Source organism: Vipera ursinii (assembly GCF_947247035.1).
Source record: "Vipera ursinii genome assembly, chromosome: 3".
Lineage (NCBI taxonomy): Eukaryota > Metazoa > Chordata > Lepidosauria > Squamata > Viperidae > Vipera > Vipera ursinii.
The window spans coordinates 33,213,250-33,234,496 of NC_139516.1; the positions used below are offsets into that span (position 1 = coordinate 33,213,250).

At 39.0% G+C, this 21,247-nt stretch overlaps 1 protein-coding gene across 2 annotated transcripts in view; it reads right to left on the bottom strand.

The window, feature by feature from the left end:
• The window catches only part of LOC310637566 (rho GTPase-activating protein 39-like), a 76,536-nt gene extending 62,457 nt beyond the window's left edge, over positions 1 to 14,079 (bottom strand). For both annotated transcript variants that reach the window (XR_014491947.1, XM_083358046.1), the window contains exon 1: positions 13,989 to 14,079. Coding sequence is in view for 1 of the 2 variants with exons in the window: in XM_083358046.1 (XP_083214172.1) it covers positions 13,989 to 14,002 (14 nt within the window). In the remaining variant the exon portion in view is untranslated. The remainder of the gene's footprint in view (positions 1 to 13,988) is intronic.
• Positions 14,080 to 21,247: the final 7,168 nt, after the last annotated feature.

Genomic DNA, 21,247 nt, shown 5'->3' on the forward strand with positions numbered 1-21,247 from the left:
TTTCCAGTATTAAGTATGGTGGGCTGGCTGTATTAATGGCTGCTGCTTTGTAATTTTAGTCCAGCAGATTGGAAACTATTCAAAAAAGTTACATGCATAAGCTCATAAAGTATTCAGATGACTTGGCATTGAGCCCTGTCATTCATCTTGCAAGTTGCAATGTGAATAAGACAGTAAGAAAAACAACTGAATTTTATAAATAGATTTTTTTTGCTGAACAAGCTGCTTGTGTAATTAAACCATCCAACTCTTGGCACAGCTGCAAACTATTTAGACCATTATAGTTCATGTTACACATTATAGTGTGTATTCTGCACAAGACAGGGCAAATACAAGGCCCATCTGCTATCTCAATTAGGAATGAGAATTAGGTATCTATAGAAACAAACAGGTATTTGGGAAGATGACATAGAGTAAATATCTTTCAGAATAGGAAGAAATACTGCAATTCTGAATTTTTTTTTTGATGCAATCTAACTCAGTTGTGAACATTGATTAATTGAAAGATAATTAATTTAAAAGGAAGACAGAAACTGGTACTCTGTTCAGCAATGTTAATGCAAGAGGAAGCCCAAAGGGAAAATCTGCAGCCACCTTAGGAAAAAAAATCAGCTCAGAGATATTGTTGATTTAAGATTTTTGTAGGGATTAAGGTTATAGCCATGGCCACAGCATAGGTCTTTAAGTAGGGACTTTGCTCAGTTCCGTGGTGTTTCAGAATTAAAGCGAATAATGTGGCTTGGAGCACATGCAAACAGGTACTACATGTGTGTACACAGGTTTTTAAGTAAACTTATCTTGTCCTGGGATCATGTTGCACCTTTGGAGGGCATCCATCCCAGCAACAGACACAGTTGCTTTAAGGAGTTGCCAACAAGTATTATGTGATCAAAGCACATTTTTTTCTTCAGTTCCAAAAGGTCGCATCTTTCTCATCTTTATCACATTTAGAACTTTCAGAACTTTATCTTGCAAAGAGTTAAACAAATACAGCATAAGCAAATACAGCATAAGCAATGGGCAAGTGTTAATATTAGCAGAGCTGAATCACCTATACCAGCCATCTCCAAGTTGGTACTCTTTAAATATAGTGGGATTACAATTTATCAGGGTACAATCTATTTGCTGATTATCAGAAATAGAGGTAGTATCATTGCATCCTCTCTGACTGAATTATACAAAGGATTCTCTACAGGACTAAGATGATAGAGAACAATTTCACCATTTTGCCTTCTGGTAAGTGTTTCATTATAATAGTCATTTTAAGAAACTCTTCATAAAATGCTAGATTCAAAATTAATCCACCATAACTTTGTTAGCTTCCAAACTCAGCAAGGTACTGCCAGATAAAAAAAATTACATTAGATTTAATTATGTTGAACAAGTGATGCTGTTTGTGCCATGGAGATTCTTACTGGTCTGCACCTAATTTCTTTCTGGAACTACCAGAGGACTGGAAGAGAACTGATGTACTTCCCATCTTCAAAACAGGGGGAAAAATAGATCCAGGAAACTACAGACCTATCAGCCTGACCTCAATACCTGGGAAGATTCTGGAAAAAAGATAATCAAACAACAAATCAGTGAACACCTTGATGCAAACAAAGTCATCACTAAAAGCCAACATGGGTTTGTCAAAAACAGATCATGCCAGACAAATCTTATTACATTCTTTGACTAAGTGACAAAATTAGTGGACCAGAGGAATGCTGTAGATATAATTTACTTGGACTTCAGTAAGGCATTTGATAAAGTAGATCACAACTTACTACTTGATGAGATAGAAAAATGTGGGTTAGATAGCATCACCACCAGATGGATTTGTATCTGGCTGACAGGCCGTACTCAGCTTGTGGTCCTCAATGGAACCGCATCTACATGGAAGGAAGTGTGTAATGGGGTGCCCCAGGGCTCTGTTCTGGGCCCAGTGCTCTTCAACATCTTCATCAACGATTTGGATGAGGGGACAGATGGGGAACTCATCAAATTTGCAGACAACACCAAGCTGGCAGGAATAGCCAATACTCCAGAACAGACATGTCAAACACAAGGCCCGGGGGCCAGATCCGGCCCGTGTAGTGGTTTCATGTGGCCCGCGAAGCCATCCTGGAAACAAGTGAGGGAACGGCCCCCACTGCCTTGGCTCCGGCCCAGGCCATCAGGAGCCAATGTACAATTTTGTGGTGGTCATCTATGCTGAAATACAGCCACACCCACCCAGTAGGCCACGCCCACCCGGCCCCTCAAGGGTAACCACAATGCTGATGCGGCCCTCAATGAAATTGAGTTTGACACCCCTGCCAGACATTTCAAACACAAGGCCCGGGGGCCGGATCCGGCCCGTGAAGTGGTTTCATGTGGCCCGTGAAGCCATCCTGGAAACAGTGAGGGAACGGCCCCCGCTACCTTCGCCCTGGCCCAGAGACCCTCCTTCTGCCAGAGACCCTCAGATCTGTCCCACTCCTGCCCAGGCCCCCATAGGCACCCTTGATGCGAATGATGTAGAGCTGGCCATGCCCACCCTGTAGGCCATACACACTCTAGCCACGCCCACCCAGTAGGCCACGCCCACCCTGGCCATACCCACCCAGCCCCTTGAGGGCAACCGCAATGCTGATGCGGCCCTCAATGAAATTGAGTTTGACACCCCTGTTGTAACTGGTCCATTCATTAATTATTTCTGTTTTTCTATGAATTTTGGTAAATTTTGTTTTTTTAAGTATTCATCAACCTTTCTTATCCTTTATATAATTTAGGGAAGATTGATGAAATATTTTAAAAATATTTTTAGATTATGTATTACAATTATTTCCATCTTGTAATTTCAATATCATTTTTGTCATTTTAGTATCATTTTTATCACTTCATACACATCCACTGTATCATCAGTGAATATCAGTTCTGATTGCAGTTGAGGGTTTATATACAAACCAACTCCATTTCTCTTTGTAACTCCCAGTGAAATAAATTCATCACGTAAATTTTTGCAGACCAAATATTTTATATTCTTTTTTCTAATATATGTTTCTTGAAGATAAATTACGTTGTTTCATTTTTTAAAAATAATGAAATAATTGTCATCTTTTTTGAGGAGCATTTGCTCCATCCACATTTATGTAGAAAAGTCAGTATCTATAGCCCCAGCGTGGTGGTTGCTCTCAGTTTCTTGCAGCTATTTAGGATCCAAAGTGCTGGGGTCCTTTGTCACTTTCTCCAGTTACCATTTAAACTTTCCTAAATATTTTCTTGATTTTTGGACTGAATTCAATCTGAACCTTTGTTGTTTAAATATGAAAAACATGTCTTCAAATTTATCCCATCAAAATGGAATCTTTTTCTATTTGAAATCAGTTAAAAAGAAATAATTTTTGCTCACATAGTAGTCTTATCAGAATTTCTTTAAGTACGATTATATCTGCATTATTAATCTTCAGTCTGGTAGTGAAATGCTGCTGCAAAATATCTCTTGGTACATTTCTTAATTTTGCAAACTGCAAGTTAATTCTATAGATTTTGTCTATTTCTGCCTTCAAGTTTATCTTAATCCCATTCCAAAAAATTGACACTTTTTTCTAGTATCTTCTGGAACTGCTCTAAACTTCAGACAATATTCTTTTTTTTCTCAATTCTACTAATGCCAAATTTTAAAGTCATTTTCCAACTCTGTTTATAATTTCTGTTTTACTTTTCATTAAATTGTTTAATATTCCCAGAAAAGTGTAATCTGTTTATTTTATTAATTCCAAGTAATGCCAAAAGCATTTTCACTAAAATATTTATCTTTCAGATTTATACTGTCCACTTTATCCATTTATAATTTTTAACGTAATTCAGAAAGAAGTCTAATTCAGCCAGTGGCTATTTTCTTTGTCCCACTGTTTTCAAAGACCTCTTTTCAACTATAAACTCATTGTATCCAAAAGCATTAAGAAAGTAAAGGTTTGGTCGAATTTAGCGTCCTTTTAAAAGCTATGGATTATGAGTGTTAATGTTTTCCCAAGCACTCTAGGTGCTCTACTCACAAGAAAACTGCAAGACTTCACAAGAAGCAACTATCCAGGTGGTGGACAATGTCTCAATCTCTCTTTTATCTGGAAAGACTTATTGTCAAAAAATTGACAGTACTGGCCACCATTCACTACTGCAGAACCATCTCTACCGAGATGTCTGGTCTACCAAAAAATCTCACTTGAAAGTCCTCAATGATTCAGAAGGTTTCTAAGGTCTTCTGGAACCTTGTGAGGCCACACCTACTGTTCTCTAAATTGTGCACAAATTCTTGTATGCTTCAAAAACTTTTTGAAGTCTTCCAAAGCATCATGAGAACATCACTGTAGGGGGGGGGTGGAGTAGTTGGGACTTTGCACTTTAGAACTGGAAGCCTGGCCTCAGTGTGGGACTTCAGGCAGCACTCCACAGCAGCAGCACTGGGACTGAAGTAGAGGCCTGGGAGAAGTGGTGGCTGCTGAGATTACAGAAGTCCTTGGGCTTCTACATTAGCCCCAACACTGCCCCCACCAAAGAGTGCTGCTGTGCAGGGTGGCCAGAGGGCAGAGATGGAGGGGAGTGTGTTGTGGGGGGGGGGAGTTGAAACACCCTTGCTGTTGTAAGTGGGGGGCTGCTAAGCACCCAAATTTTGATAATGTGATGAATGGCTATATCTTTGGGGACCAGGTACAAGCCAGTCATTCAATATCACGGAAACTTCAAATTGTTGCCAAAGTAATAGTCATTCAGTGAGAATTACCTATAAATAATTTTTCATTTCACGGAATATCCAGTTGATATTTTGCCAACAACCATTATTCTTTGAGAAAAAAATGTATATAAAGATTTGATAAAGTGCAAATGTCAAGATGTATGCATGTTCTAGAATGTTTAAGTACTATAAGAGTTTGGGAAAGGATGGCTTTGACAGCAGCAGGGATACTCTCTTTCCTTCTGTTAAAGAACACAGTTGTTCTGAGTTGGCATGCAGGTACAAACAATTCTTTTTTCAGATTTCAAAATACTAGTTTCAGTTTTGAGACTAGCTTCATAATTAGTTTCATCTTTTCCTCTCTATTTACCTAATCTTAGCTTATATCCCAACGAGACTTTTTATCCTTCAGAATGATGGTTGACTTTGTATCACAAGCAAAGGGAATATCAAAAGCAAAGGTTCATATACTTTTGCTACACAGAAAAGTGTAGCTTTGGATAACTTTCCTCAATAAATAAATGAACAGATATACTATTTTTGACTCATTTAATTGGGTTCTTTTAACATTTCTAGAAGTGTGGAGAACAGATTCATATTTTATATCATATTTATTTGGAAATATTGAAAATTCAAAGGGTCCACAAACTTTTAAGCACATAGCCTTCACAGATTATCTACTAATACCCCATCTTGCAACATTCACACTGCTCATCACTTCACTTTTAAAACCAAAACAACTGGCAGATTTTACTAAAATATAAATATCAACCAACTACTCTTAAATAGAGAAGTTTACATAACATTGTGTTGACATTCTCCAAAGCAGATCTTTTGAATTTCCATGTCACAAGATCTGGATTTTATGTATATTAGGGTGTACAATACAAAGGAAATACCTATAGTCATTATAGTTAGAAAAGAACAAAAGGTCAAGACTTCAGGAAACTGCAGCCAATGTTTAAATATTGTGGAAACTTCCTACTTTAAAGAAGAGAAGGACAAAAGAGGATTCTTTCGCTGAGGCAAACAAACAGAACTCTTTGATTACACTAGACTGCACTTGATCAACCATGGTTTAATCTCAGCATAGAGAATGAGACTAATGTAAAAATATTTTAATCTACCGAAAATCAATAGAATTAATGAGTCCCAACCATTGCTATTGCTATCTGAAGCCATTATTTTTTATGGTGCACAATCCCATAACCCACAAGAATAGCCTGATAATCCATGAAGTACAAGTTACTCAAAAGAGTGTTAAACTACAAAGCTTCCAAAAAGTGTTAAAATAGCACATTAGTTATGAATCTGCAGGTCTAAAATAGTGGGTTTTGGAAGCAATTACCTTAAATTGGAGGCAATTACCACTGAGGTGGAGGTAACGCAGGGGTAATGGAGCAATTTGTAATTGTGAGACAAAGTTCCAGTTTGAGAATGCACCACAGAGACACTTGTGGGATATTTTGTGGGTGATATTATTTGAAATGAAGTGGCTACTAGACAATTTGCAAGCGGTGGAAGCAGAGAATATTCCATTAATGACAGCCACAGTAAAGCATGGGGTTTTTTTCATCTTAAACATGAACATTTATCCCACAACCATTTTACAGTTTAGACTGCCTTGCTCCCAATGAGGCTCATAGCGGACTAGACATCTTTGAAGCAGTGGGGATATTATGCCAAGAACAGCAGCCAGAGAACAAACAGTGTAGTGGCTGGTGAAATCTCTCCAGACAAAGGACAGATTGTGAGACACTTGTACTTTGGACAGCTGCTCCTCATGAGTAACCTGCAGGAATAGAGGTTTCTGCAGTTGGCTCATGAATTGAGTGGCTGGGAGTCACAGGATCCCATGTAAGTTCACAGACATAACATGGTCTATATATGCATAAAGTTCAGCCATCCTCATTACTTAATTATATTTGGATTTAGTTATTCCAAAGAGATGCTATTTTTTTCTTTTGATGAAAGTGCCTTTGCATAAATTTGAATTAAATCAGACAGACTGAATCTTCATGTGAATGTTTTTCTGTTTACTATTTAAAAGTGCAAGCAATTGGAGGATTTTACAAAATATGATGCTTCATTGCTTTGGAGCAGTGGATAATGAAGTGGCTTGAAGTTATGGAGTACTATTAGAGATGAAAGTGTTAAAGGCACAAAAATAGAAAAGAAAAAAATAGGGAGAGATAGTTCACTTTTTCCTTTTCCTTGTTTGACTCACTTACTTTTGGATCTGAATGGCATCTATTAGAAAAGCAACAATAATGGAAAGGAGAAGGGGATCATTAGAGCTATTTGCAGAAAAATGAATGACATCAAATTTACTTCAGAAAGTATTTGAGAAATCGAGTAGTAAATCACTTGATACTAAGTTGAGTTTGTGGAGATGAAAAAAGAGGTTAGGAAGATGGAGAACTCTGTAAAATTAAATGTCTAGAGAAGTATAACAGATTACTGACAAAATGGAAATTTCAGAGAGCAGGATGCAAATTATAGACAGAAAGTATGAGATAACTTTGCTTCATTGGAATTGAGACAGAAGGAATTTTGTTCAAGATTTAGAACAATCCTTGAAAATTCAAAGATGAAATCAGAGAAAAGATTACTAAAACCATACTAATCTGTTTGAATTAGAAAGAGAACAGTGAAGCAGAAATCAATAAAATTTACAAAATAAATTCTATATTGGGCAGAACAAGAAATACACAAGGGTAAAAATTGGAGGACGTTCAATGGAGGTGTTAAAAGAGACACAACACAGAGATACATGAATTTGAAAAAGATAATACTGAACTAGGTGCTGCATAGTTCTGACTTGATAATGGATTAAAAAATTTAACATAAAGTATAAATGGAACATATGTTCCTCAAAAGTAAAAATATTTGAAACAAAAAAAGAAATTATTTGCTTACAAGTGACTCATATTAAAAAAAAGATACAAATTATTTGACTAATAAAAATTGAGTGAAGAATTTCTCAGCAAACACAAGAAAAGAGAGGAGGATTGGAATTGTTTTGAATATTCTGGTAACCTCACCTAACTTCAGGTGGATTAGTCTGTAGAAGAAAAAGAATAAACATATTTAAATATGTACTTTTATATTGCACTTATTTCCAAACAGATAAGAGATCTAGCAAAAAGGGGGAGTCAAGCTATTCTCCAAAGCTCCTGAAGGCAGGACAAGAAGCAACAGATGGGAACTAACCAAAGGGAGAAGCAACCTAGAACTAAGGAGAAATTTCTTGACAGTTAGAACAATTAATCAGTGGAACAACCTGCCATTAGAAGCTGTGAATGCTCCAACACTGGAAGTTTTTAAGAAGAGACTGGACAGCCATTTGTCTGAAATAGTATAGGGTTTCCTGCCTGAGCAGGGGGTTGGACTAGATGACCTCCAAGGTCCCTTCCAACATCATCATCATCATCATCATCATCTGAGGAAACGGCTCATCCTGATGGGATTATTCCACCCTGCCCATGCTGGTAGAAGGGGCGTGCTATGGACCCTGCCAACCAAGGAATTTTGGTTGGTAGGGTCCAGAAGAAGACCTTCCTCTGAGGTCAGAGCCGCTCCCACTCTTTTGCACTTCCGAAAAGTGATGAAGATATTGCTGTTCCAACCAGCCTGGTGCCCCAGTGGCGGTGTGGCACACTGGAGGTGGCTAATGGAATAGTAGAGAACATCCCACTCCTCCCTGTGCACACTTTGCTCCCACTGTCTCCATCCTGCTTGTTATTTTAATCAAATTTTTAAATTTAAGATCTTTATTGTATTAATGTTTTATACGTATTTTATTCACTGTGTGCAAACTACCTAAAGTCATCTCAGTGAGATTGGCAATATACAAGTTTGTTTGTTTGACTGATTGACTGATAAATAAATAGCCTCCATACAGACTAAATTAAAAATCAAGCAATGTCTGTAACAATGTAGTAATGTTAGTGGTAAGGGCCACTAACAGAAAGCTCACTTTTAATCTCAAACATAATACCATTCAAATAAAAACATGATTGATATTTTCAAATTCCAATTATCAATTGCTACATCATATCATCATTTACAGATTACTTGATTCAATTTTAGTATATGTGCTGCCGAAGCTGGTTCATATTCTAGATTTTAGGTTAATTTTAACTAGTAAAAATAAAGCTTTTAAGCATATTTTTCTATGCACCACTTTTTATTTATTTTTAGATGTTCTGAATATGTGAAAACTCTTTTCTTCTCTTTTTTTCTGCTGGTTAATGACCGTAATAATTTGAATTCAGTCTATAAACTAAAGTACAAGAACAGTTAATATCCATGTGAGAAAATTTACTGGAACTTATAGTGGATGAATAGTGGAGTAAAGGAGTCTAAGGACTGGAAGTTGTAGGACCTTTGAGAGAGTAACCATTTCAAACTAGGATTCACAATAATGCAGAGAAGGGTAACTGAACAAAGTCAGACTAGTATTATACATTTTAAGACAGGTGATTTCAACAAACTAAGTGAAAGAATAAGAAGGATTCCATGGATGGAAATTCTAGAGGAAAATATAGTCTAGGATGCTTGAGAAATTCTGAAAAAAGATATAATAAAGGTCCAACCAAAACCAACATCATATAGAAAGAAAAACAAGAAACATCTGATGATACCAGCATAATTGCACAAAGAGCTCTCTAATAAACTAAGGGAGAAAAAGAATAAGCATTAAAAATAGAAAGAATAGCTTATATCTAGAGCAGAATACCAGCAAAGAGCCCAAATCTGCAAGGACAAGTCAGGAAAGCTAAGGCTCAGAGTAAGCTAAAACTTGTAACATATGCCACAAGTAACAAAAAAATGTTTATTTCAATATGTAAGGAGAAAGAAATAAGTCAAGGAAATGGTTGGTCCACTAGTAGGAGAAGATGGCAAGAAGACGAAAGGCAGTGGGGGGGGGGAATGGCTTAATTGCTTTTTTTGCAAAAAGAAAAAAAAAAGTCCAACATGTCCAAAGTAGCAACATGGGAGACAAAAGTGGAATGCAGGTCAAAAATAGGTAAGGAATTGGTTAGAGGACACCAAGCTGCTCTGAACAACTTCATGTCTTCTGGACCAGATGGTTTACACTCCAGGGTACTGAAGGAGTTGGGAGATGTGATCTTAGAACCATCAAATAACATGATGGAGAGCTCCTGGAACACAGGGGAACTGTCAAAGGATTGAAAAAGAGAAGATGTGGTTTCAATCTTTAAAAAAAAAGGGGGGGTCAGTAAATCCAGAAAACTACAGACCAATTAGTTTGACATCAATACCTGAGAAAATCCTGGGAAACTTCAGCCAGCAGTGGGTTTGTGAGCACTTAGAAATGAACAAAGTGATTACTAGAAGCCAGCATGGGTTTGCTGAGAACAGATTACACCAAACAAATCTTACTGACTTCTTTGATAAAGTGATTATGGGTAAGCCTTATGATCAGAATTTCCATTGGTTGTTAAGTGAGTCACACCCCGTTTTATGACCTTTCTTGCCATGATTGTTAAGCGAATCATTGAGTTAAATGAATCATGCAATCACTGAACAAATCCAGCTTCCTCCACTGACTTGCTTGTTGTAAATCAGTAACCTGAAAAGGTTACAAATGGCAATCATATGATTCTGGGATGCTGCAACTGTTATAAATACATGTTTGTTACCAAGTGCCCAAATTTTGATCACAGGACAATGGGGATACTGCAACATCTGTAAGAATGAGGATCAGTCATGAGTCACTTTTTTCAATACCAATTTAACTTTGAACAGTCACTAAATGGCTATTAAGTTGAGGACTATCTGTAAATTAGTGGACCAAGGAAATGTTGCAAGTATAATATACTTAGATTCTAGTAAGGCATTTGATTAAGTAGGCCACAGCCGACTTCTTGGTAAGATAAAACAATGTGGCATACACAATATCACTACCAGTTGGCTCACCAACTGCATTCTGTGTGTGGTCCTTAACTGAACTATATCTACATTGAAGGAACCATCGAGTGTGTTCCTTGAAATTCTGACATGGGCCCATTGCTCTTCAAATTTGTAGATTACAACAAACTGGTAGGAATAGCCAACACTCCAGAAGATAGGCTTAAGATTCTTGACAGACTTGAACATTGGTGTATCTAATAAAATGAAATTCAATGGTGAAAAAAGTAAGAATCTACATTTAGGCAAGAAAAAACAAATGTACAGGTATAGTATAGGTGGTACCTTGCTCAATAGTAGTAACTGTGAGAGGGATCTCAGAGTCCTAGTGGACAATCACTTAAATATGAGCCAGCAGTGTGCTGAAGCTGCCAAAAAAGCCAACACAGTGCTAGGCTGCATTAACAGAGGGATAGAATCAAGATCATGTGAAGTGTTAATACCACTTTACAATGCCTTGGTAAGGCCACACTTGGAATACTGCATCGAGTTTTGATCACCACGATGTAAAAAAGATGCTGAGACTCTAGAAAGAGTACAGAGAAGAGCAACAAAGATGGCTAAAACATATAAGGAACGGTTGCTGAATTGGGTATGTCTAGTTTAATGAAGAGAAGGACGAGGGATGACATGATAGCAGTGTTCCAATATCTCAGGGGTTGCCACAAAGAAGAGGGAGTCAAGCTATTCTGCAAAGCACATGAAGGCAGGACAAGAAGCAATGTCTGGAAACTAACCAAAGAGAGAAGCAACCTAGAGCTAAGGAAAAATTTTCTGACAGATATAAGAATTAATCAGTGGAACAACCTGCCTCCAGAAGCTGTGAATGCTCCAACACTGGAAGTTTTTAAGAAGAGACTGGACAACCATTGTCTGAAAAGATATCGGGTTTCCTTCCTGAGCAGAGGGTTAGACTAGAAGACCTCCAAGGTCCCTTCCAACTCTATTATTATTATTATTATTATTAGTAGTAGTAGTAGTAGTAGTAATAGTAGTAATAGTAGTAGTACTAGTGTTACATCTTCATAAATGACCTAGATAAGGGGGGTGAAGTGGTGTTCATCAAATTTGTGGACATTACAAAGCTGGGAGACATCACTAAGACTTTAGATGATGGACTCAAGATTCAGAAGAATTTTGACAGACTTGAGCATTTGGACCTAGCTACCAAAATGCAGTTTGATGGTAAGAAAAGTAAACTCCTGCACTAGGCAAAAAAAACCCAAGGTGCACAGGTACTGGATAGACAGTATTGGCTTAAGAGTAGAGTCTATAAGAGGGATCTAAGTCTCCTCCACCACTTAAGTATGAGTCAGCAGTATACTGCAGCTACCAAAAAAGCCAACACAGTGCGGCATCAGTATCAAGATCAAGAGAAATGATAGTACTATATGAGGTACTGGTGAGGCCAGATTTGGAATGCTGTGTCCAATTCTGGTCACAATACAAATAAGATATTGAGGCCCTAGAAAGAAGACAGAGAATAGCAACAAAGATAATAAAGGATCTGGAGATTAAGTTCCATGAAGAGCACCTAAAGGAATTAAGTATGCTTAACTTAAGAAAAAGAAGACTGAGTGGAGACTGAGAGGCGACTTGAAGGTATGGTTGGACAAGAAGCAATATTTAGAAGCTTGTCAGAGGGAGATCCAACCTGGAAATGAGGAGGAATTTCCTGACAGTGAAACAGCTTGCCCTTGAGTTGTTAGTACTCAATCCTTGGGAGATTTTTCAAGAAACTATTGGACAACCATTTATCCAAAATGCTATGAGGGAATCCTGCCTTGCACAAGGACTAGACTAAAAGACCTCCATAGTTCCTTACAATCCTATGATGCTATAATTTTCCCATTTCACAAATATAATAGAATGTAAATGTTCAGATTAAAAAATAAGATATATTTATATAGTTTCAAAATGATGTACTTACAAATTTAGAAGTTTGATATATGAAAAGTCTCAAATTATCTACATCATTTTTGGCCCCCAAAGTGACTTATATTTTATATAATGGACTTGAAATTATCTCAGCACTTGACAGTCCCTAATCTGAATACGTAGTTAATGCTGCAGCCTTCCAGTTAGGTTCCCCCCCCCACTCATTTTTCATGTTTCCTGAAATATGAGGGCTAATCAAAGGCACAAAGAAATATCATGTTTTGTGCCCTTAATAAAAGGATGGAATATGCAGTAGGCCAAAATCCAACTAGAAATTCTCTTTCTCCGCTATGAAAGGGTCACTAATAATCATCCATTTATTATAATTAAATACAAAGTATGCTCCAAAGAAATCTATGAAGGTATTATACATATATTCTAAAATATTCATTGCATTAATCAAAGACAAATTATGAAGAAAAAATTCTTCCTATAATGTACTTTAAATTGGAAATGAAGTGCAAAAGAACATTAAAGTATTTCTTACTGAGTATCTAAATCACAGCAATGCCTATGTAAATATTAATAGAAGTGACATTTAAAAAGATATACTGTAGTCAATATCATCTAGCTATCAAACTCACAACCAAAAGCATTAATTAGCAAGACAAGAAGTAACTCTCCTGTAATATGGAAGAAGCAAAAATTTTATCTCTGTCACCAGGAGCAGAAATACTATTTATGATAATGCTCAAATGGTTTGAACAAACTGTACTGACCCAATTCACAGTAAACTTTGTCATAACCCACTGATTGTAAATCACAATGGTTCAGTTCACACGTTAAGGTAATATACATCGCGGTTAAGAAGAACATATCTTTATATCAATTTCTATATATCCAGCCTTATTTATTGAGGTCAAAGAGAAAACTTACACTGTTGTTCCACAATGCTATATTCTGCAAACGCCACTTACTTTAAAGAAGGCCAAAGTGTATCTTTCTCCAAAAACAAACGCGCGAGCATTAAGACCGTTAGAAAAAGGCAAAGGAAAGGGGTGAAGCAAACTACACCTCAGCTCGCACAGCTAAAGCCCCTAACTCACTTCTCCGTAACTTTCTCTTCCACCGCCATCTCACGTATTGTAGTTTGCCTCTTTAGCCTCGATTGAGCTCGAAGCCGAAAAACTCCTGGGAAACTCTCTGAGCCGTTTGCTAGTTGAAACCTTGCAAACGAAACGCCCGAAGTTGCTTCGATCTCTTTCCTTCCCCCTCCGAGGCTTTTCGGCCGCGCGCTGCTTGGGAAGAGGAGCGCGGAATGGCGGCGGCGGCGTCTCGAGATACTTTGGCGGCGCCTGGGGCCCAGCCCTGCGCCCCACCCAGCTCAACAGGTAAGAGGCAGACGGAGAGGGCACCTCCCCCCCGCTCCTCCCTTGGCCCGAAATTATCGCTTCTCTCCCCAAACTACACTCACTTTTCCGCCGCCATATCTCCACTCAGGCCGCACTACCCGGACTTTTCTCCCTGCGCCCCTCAGGGTGAGCGAAGGCTCTCGGTCCCAAGCCAGACAGGATCAGGATGTGAAACCTGATCCTGCCTGCCGCCGCCGCCGCCGCCACCCCTCCCCGCTTCGCGTATATTAAACCGGGCAGGACCCCGCTCTGCAGTCCCTCTGCTGGAGAGGGCCAGTTTGACCCGAGAGTATAATAGTATTAAACAATATCGTTTAATAAAAGCATTTTTATGGGGTTTTTTTAGATCTGATAACACCCAACATTTTTCTTTTCGTTAATCACTCATCTTATTATATCATGAGTCTCATACTGCATCTCGAAACTCACCTAAGCCAGAAAATAGATACCCTGTGATATAGCTTACTTTTTCAAACCCTAGCAAGAATGGGTTACTACTGCAAATTGATTCACATAGATATACTTCCCTGCATAACGCAAAATGACATGAAAACATATATGAAGCTGGCCTTGGGTTTATTGAAATAAAAAAAAAATCCATCGTTTCCCGCAAAATATTACCCTGATCATTACATTTTAATTTGGAAACTAAATACAGGCATGCCTCAAAATTGATATTTTGTTAGTAGCAGTGTGGACAAATAACTGCAGCTTTAGTCATTTAGTTTTCTGCACAATAATGCATAGTATATAATGCATGGCTTTTGAAAGAAAGAATATGGTCATTGTTTTTATTTATTTACTTTTTATTTATTTATATCCTCCCTTTATTATTTTTATAAATAACTTGAAATGACGAACATACTTAATACAGGTAGTCCTCAACTTACAACAATTGAGCCCAAACAGTGGCGTAGCGTGGGTTGTCAGCACCCGGGGCAAGGCAACCGGAAGCGGAAATAGAGGGGCGGGCGGGCGGTGACGTCACGGCACTGCTGAAAAGACGTGCCCCGCAGCGGCGTAGACTTTCCAAGAAGAGTCGCGCGCATGCGGGATGCTTCCGGGTCCCTCTCGAGGGCGGCTGGGCGGGGCTCCGACCTGCAAGAGCCGCTGCATTCAAGCTCGCACGTGAGCCCCGCTAAATAAAGCCACGCATGCGCACGAAGCTAGGCCGGCCGGCCAGCGGGTCCGTCTTCGCTCGGCCAAACCTGCCAGGGCGCCTGCGGGGCGCTTGCGGTTGGCCTGAGCCTGGGCGGAGAGTTGGCCGCTTCTATTTATTTTATTCAGTTTATGTGGCCGCCCATCTCACCTGCCGGACTCATTTCGCTTTGCAAGAAAGAGCAGCTCGAGAGCGGAGCCAAGCCAACTCTGTGCAGCCTTTGGGGCTCCCTGAGCAGCTCAGTGCGAGCGCGCCCCCCCAGATGTTGCACCCGGTGCGGCCGGCCCCCCCTGCACCCCCCACACTACGCCACTGAGCCCAAAATTTCATTCTATGACCTTTCTTGCCAGTTATTAAGTGAATCGCTGCAGTTATTAAGTTAGTAACGTGGTTGTTAAGTGATTCTGGTTTACCCATTGATTTTGCTTGTCAGAAGGTTGCAAAAGCTGATGACATGACCACAGGACACTGCAACTGTCATAAATATGAGCCAGTTGCCAAACATTCAAATTTTGATCATGTGACCATGGGGATGCTGCAGTGGTCGTAAGTGTGAAAAACGGTCATGAGTCACTTTTTTCAGTTCTCTTGTAAGTTGTAAGTCACTAAACGAACTGTTATAAGTTGAAGACTACCTGTACTATTTTATGGTTTTTCAGATCTTCACCCACCCTAACTTTACTTGTGATTTTATTGTACTATGGTAAAGTTCATTACTAATATAAAGCTAATGTATGGAAGTCCTAAAAGAAAAAATGTATGGAAGCACAGTCTATTCAAAACAGCATCCTCTTCTGACAAACAAGACAGAAATGGCCTTGAACTACCAGTATTTACTACTTACTGACTTCCTCTCTTTGGAAACTCTGCCCAAATTGCCTTAACTCAAATATAATACAATGGCAACCCCTAGTGGCAGCTTTTCCCAATGAAGAGAGAAATCTCACCTATCTTCCTTGACATTTTTTTCATGGCAATCTGTTTTCATAACAATCTTATTTCACGATATTCTGCCTGAAACATATATACGTTCATGAGCTGAAACATTTATGCTTAGTTTTAGATTCAGCCTTTCTCTGAACCTGTTCTATTTTCTCTGAATCCTTCTTAAAGTGTGGTATCCAGACTGAAGATATACTCCTCAAAATAAAATCTAACTAAAAGATCATGGCATCCGGCCCTCTCAATTCCTAGCAAATAGATGGGGAAGAAATGGAGATAGTGACAGATTTTATTTTCCTGGGCTCCAAGATCACCGCAGACGGGGACTGCAGCCAAGAAATTAAAAGATGCTTGCTCCTGGGAAGGAAAGCCATGGCAAATCTAGACAGCACACTAAAAAGCAGAGACATCACCCTGCCAACAAAAGTGTGTATAGTCAAGGCTATGGTCTTCCCAGTTGCAATGTATGGCAGTGAAATTTGGACCATAAGAAAGGCTGAACGCCAAAGAATTGAAGCCTTTGAACTATGGTGCTGGAGAAGACTCCTGTGAGTCCCTTGGACTGCAAGGCAATCAAACCGGTCAGTCCTAGAGGAGATCAACCCTGACTGCTTTGTTAGAAGGCCAGATCCTGAAGCTAAAACTCAAATACTTTGGCCACCTAATGAGAAGGAAGGACTCACTGGAGAAGAGCCTAATGCTGGGAAAGGTTGAGGGCAAGAGAAGAAGGGGACGACAGAGAATGAGGTGGCTGGATGGAGTCACTGAAGCAGTAGGCATGAGCCTAAATGGACTCCAGAAGATGGTAGAGGACAGGAAAGCCTGGAGGAACGTTGTCAATGGGGTCGTGATGGGTCGGACACGACTTCGGAACTAACAACAACAAGAGAGTAATGTAAAAGAGTTACCTACAGTATGTTTTGGTTGACATAGTCTAAGGTTAGTATTTTTTCCTTTTGAAACTACATTACATTCCCTATTATTTATTTTGCTTCCTCCTTCCAATATGTATTCAAGATGGACAGTGAATAATATTTATATGTTACTTATATGTAAGGGTGTTGGTCTATACATATGTTGTATATAGTATGTTTTAAATGTGTTATGTATGTGTACACTTTGAGAGGAAGCAACTAAATTTCATTTTTAATGTGTGCCATTGTGCCCACAGAAAAAAAAATGACAACAAAGGTTATTTATCTATTCCAAGGTATTAATAAAAGAGAATATTTGTAGCTCAGGATTGACATGACACTTGGTGCTCTTTGAGCCTGCTTGTTTTCTTGCAGATGTTTCATTACCCAAATTAGGTAATATTACTGCTAGGTATTCCAATGTATTTTGACAAGTATTATTATTAGTATTCACAGGCATGTGAATTTTGTTTAAGTGACAAATTATTTGTCTCTAGTATTAACTTTTATTCTGTTAGTTTCAATCTAATTCTTTAACTTATGTTTAACCTGTGAAGCTATTTTGGGTTCCAAATGGTTAACTAGATGCCAGGCAGACTGTAGGTTTTCCTATTATCAGTGAGGGAGAAGTAATTATGTAATAAAATAACTCTCCAGTTAGAATAACTTTTATTTTTTTTGAAAATTTCAGGTAGTTCTTCAACAGATGGGAATCCAAGCAGCTGATTACCAGGGCTACACAACAGCATTACTGAATGTCTGAAAAAGAATGAAAAACTTCAAGAATATGGACTATAGCTTTAGAAATCTGGTCATCTTAGGAAATAATGGATCTAGCTAGAAAAATCAAATAATATTTTTATTTTGGCTATAAGTTTTTAGTCTACTTTACTATCTCTGGTATTTTTGCTGCTATGCAATATTAGCAATTCAGCAACTTGGAACCTCTTTGCAATAGAGGAAATGTCAAGGTAAAAATCACCTTTGTAGAGGGCGACGGACCGTGCTTCAGAGAATGCATGATACACTTGCAGGAAGGCAAGAAAAACACGACGCATAATCTTACTAAATACCTTTTACTTACAAAATATAAAAACTAAATATATATTATACAGAGCTAGCTAGCTTCATCCTAACGTAACAGACAGTAACAGCAAAGTGAAGAAAAACAATACAGATAATAACTCTGGGAACTTCTTCTAGACATGCGCACTAAACAGACTGAAACCATAACATAGCTAGTCATATGGGATTCACTATGGTTACTAGATAAGTTATCACAACAGGTGCAGAGAGCAGGGGAAATGTATAGTTAGAAATGAACTTTTCTGACGAACAAAAAAAACGTGCAGTGACATTCCCCTTCTTTCGTCAGCAAAGTGAAGACTCAAGTAAGGCACATCTTCTCACGCAGATACTCATGCTGGGCTGTAGGAAGTGGTTTGTTCAGCATGTCAGCAATTTGATCACGTGTAGGCACATACTGTAACGTCACAAAACCTTGTTTAACCAGTTGCCTTATGTTTTGATATCGGATGTCAATGTGTCTGGACCTTGAACCTGTAAAACGTGTTTCAGAAATATAAACCACAGATTCATTATCCTCCATTACTGTGATTGGTCGAATCGGATGTGTCCAGATCTCTGTGACTAAAGCATCAAACCAGGTTAAAGAATTGCATGCATCAGACACACAAGCATACTCAGCTTCTGTAGAGGAACAAGAAACAAGATTCTGTTTACGCACATGCCAGTAAACAGGACATCCATTTAAAAACATCATGTAACCTGAAGTACTTTTCCGTGACTTCTTATCACTCGCCCAATCTGAATCTGCAAAACAACATAACTCTGCATAGTCAGTATGTGTTGGTTCCAACAACAACTTCATGTCTTTGGTGTGTTTTAGGTACCTCAATAACTTTTTAACACATGTCCAATGAAACTGTTTTGCCTTGCCTACGTGTCGTGATAAAAGATTAACACTAAGTGCAATGTCGGGTCTAGTCCAACTACTAATATACAGCAGCGACCCAATGACTGAGCGATATAGTGTTTGATCTTCGAACTCAGGACTTAGTTCATGTGCCAAAATGTGAAAGTCAGTTTGCATGGGTATACTCACAGGCTTAGCGTCCTCCATGTTACAGTGATGTAACAGTTGTTCAATCTTCTTTTCTTGTGTGAGACTAAACCCCTTCTGAGTTTTGGCAATTTGAACACCTAAATAAGTGTTAATACATCCTAAACACTTCAACGTGAAAAACTTTTGTAAAGCTTTAGCAAAAACCTCACTCATCTGCTTATTTGGACCGATATAAACAATGTCATCAACATAAACAAGAATTATCTCATACCTATTACCGGATCTTTTAGTAAACACGCATTCATCTGTTTCGGACTTAATAAAGCCCAATGAATTTAGTTTGTCAGAAAGACATAAGTACCACATTAAACCAGACTGTTTCAGACCATAAAGACTTTTGTGTAGAAACCAGGTATCCCCTTCTTGCTGTCTGAAACCTGGAGGACCTTTGACGTAGATGTCTTCATCAAGATCAGCGTGAAGATAAGCCGTTTCAACATTGAACTGAAAAACTTCCAGGCCAAGGATAGTTGCAGTGGCTAAAGCAATTTTCACACTTTCAGTCCGCACCGTGGGTGAGTATGTATTTGTATAGTCCTCAGGGTAACGTTGAGCGAAACCCTGGGCTACAAGTCTGGCCTTGTACAACGACTCACCATTCGGCTTCTTTTTGATCCTGTAGACCCATCGAGTACCAATAACTTTCTTGTTTGCTGGAGGGCTTGCAGGCGTAAACACTTGAAGTTTCTTTAGACTGTCCATTTCAGCCTGCATTGCCTCAAACCATTTATCTTGTTCTGATTCAGGAAGATGTTTGATCTGTGTGAACTTCTCAGGTGGAAGTGTTACATTACAAATCAAAGGTACAGGTGTTTTTGTTACTTGCCACGAATACCGTTTTGGAGGGATTCCCTTTGTGGACCTCTTGGAACGCCTCGGGCCCACCGTCCATTCTTCTTCCATGTCGTCCTCGTCTTCATCATCGTCGCCAGCAGCAACATCGGCGGCTTGCGAAGACGGAACAGTAGGTTGAGAAGAACTCGTGGAAGGAACATTCTCCTGTGATTCTTGATCAGGTTGCGTGGCATCAGCAACATCATCTCTAGGAAAATAAACTCCAGGATCGTTAGAATGAATCCTGGACCAGTCAGCATCTTCCTCAAAAGTAGCAGATTGTGAAACCACAATAACATGATGAGAGTCAATGTATTTGCTCCATTTTGAATTATCATCAATGCCCATAAATCTCATCCTTTTTGCTGCAGGACCCCCTTTCTTTCTTTGGGCTAAAGGAATATTCACCATAGCATAGGAACCAAAAATATGGAGATGTGAGAGATCAGGCTTGTGTCCATACAACATGAAATAAGGGGTCTGATTTATCACACTACTCCAAGTACGGTTGACGATATGGTTAGCATATTTGATAGCTTCACCCCAGTATGGAAGACTGAGGTTAGCATCTTCAAGGAGGCAACGCATCATGGTTTGCAAAACCCCATTTCTGCGTTCTGCCACCCCATTTTCAGCTGGAGTATAAGGAGCGGATGTCTGATGTACTATCCCATTCTCACGCATCCAGTCCTGGAAACGCTGAGACATGAATTCAGCACCGCGATCACTCTGGATTCTGGCAATGTTGACCTCGAATTGGGTATAGACAAGACTAGCAAAGTCTTTAAAGATCTGAAAGGTCTCAGATTTTTCTTTCATAGGATATACATATCCATATCTAGAATAATTGTCAACGATTGTCAAGAAATATCTTTTACCACCAAGTGTTGGTGCAAAAGGACCAACTATGTCAGTGTGTACCAAATCAAAAATGCGTGTTGACAGGCGTGTAGCGCGTTTTGGAATTGCTGCTGCCTTGGATTTGGCTTTCTTGCAGACAGCACAGTCCAAGAACACCTTACACCCCTTTAGATCCAAACCTCTTGCGAACTCTGGCATCTTCTTCAGAACACGGAAACTGGCATGACCCAATCTTCTGTGCCACTTATGGATACACCTGGAATGCAAAGGTTTACCTGTTAGTGAATTCTCAACTTTAGCATTTTTATTAGGAACCCCAGGCTTGCTGTGAGCAACCTGTGTCTTTTTTGTATTTTTATCATTATTAGGAACCTTTGGAGTAGCAACAGGATCTCTCTCTGGGACATCTCTCTCTGGGCCTGTGCTCTTTGGAACGTGTATACTTGCCTGCTCTTGCTGCTTAGG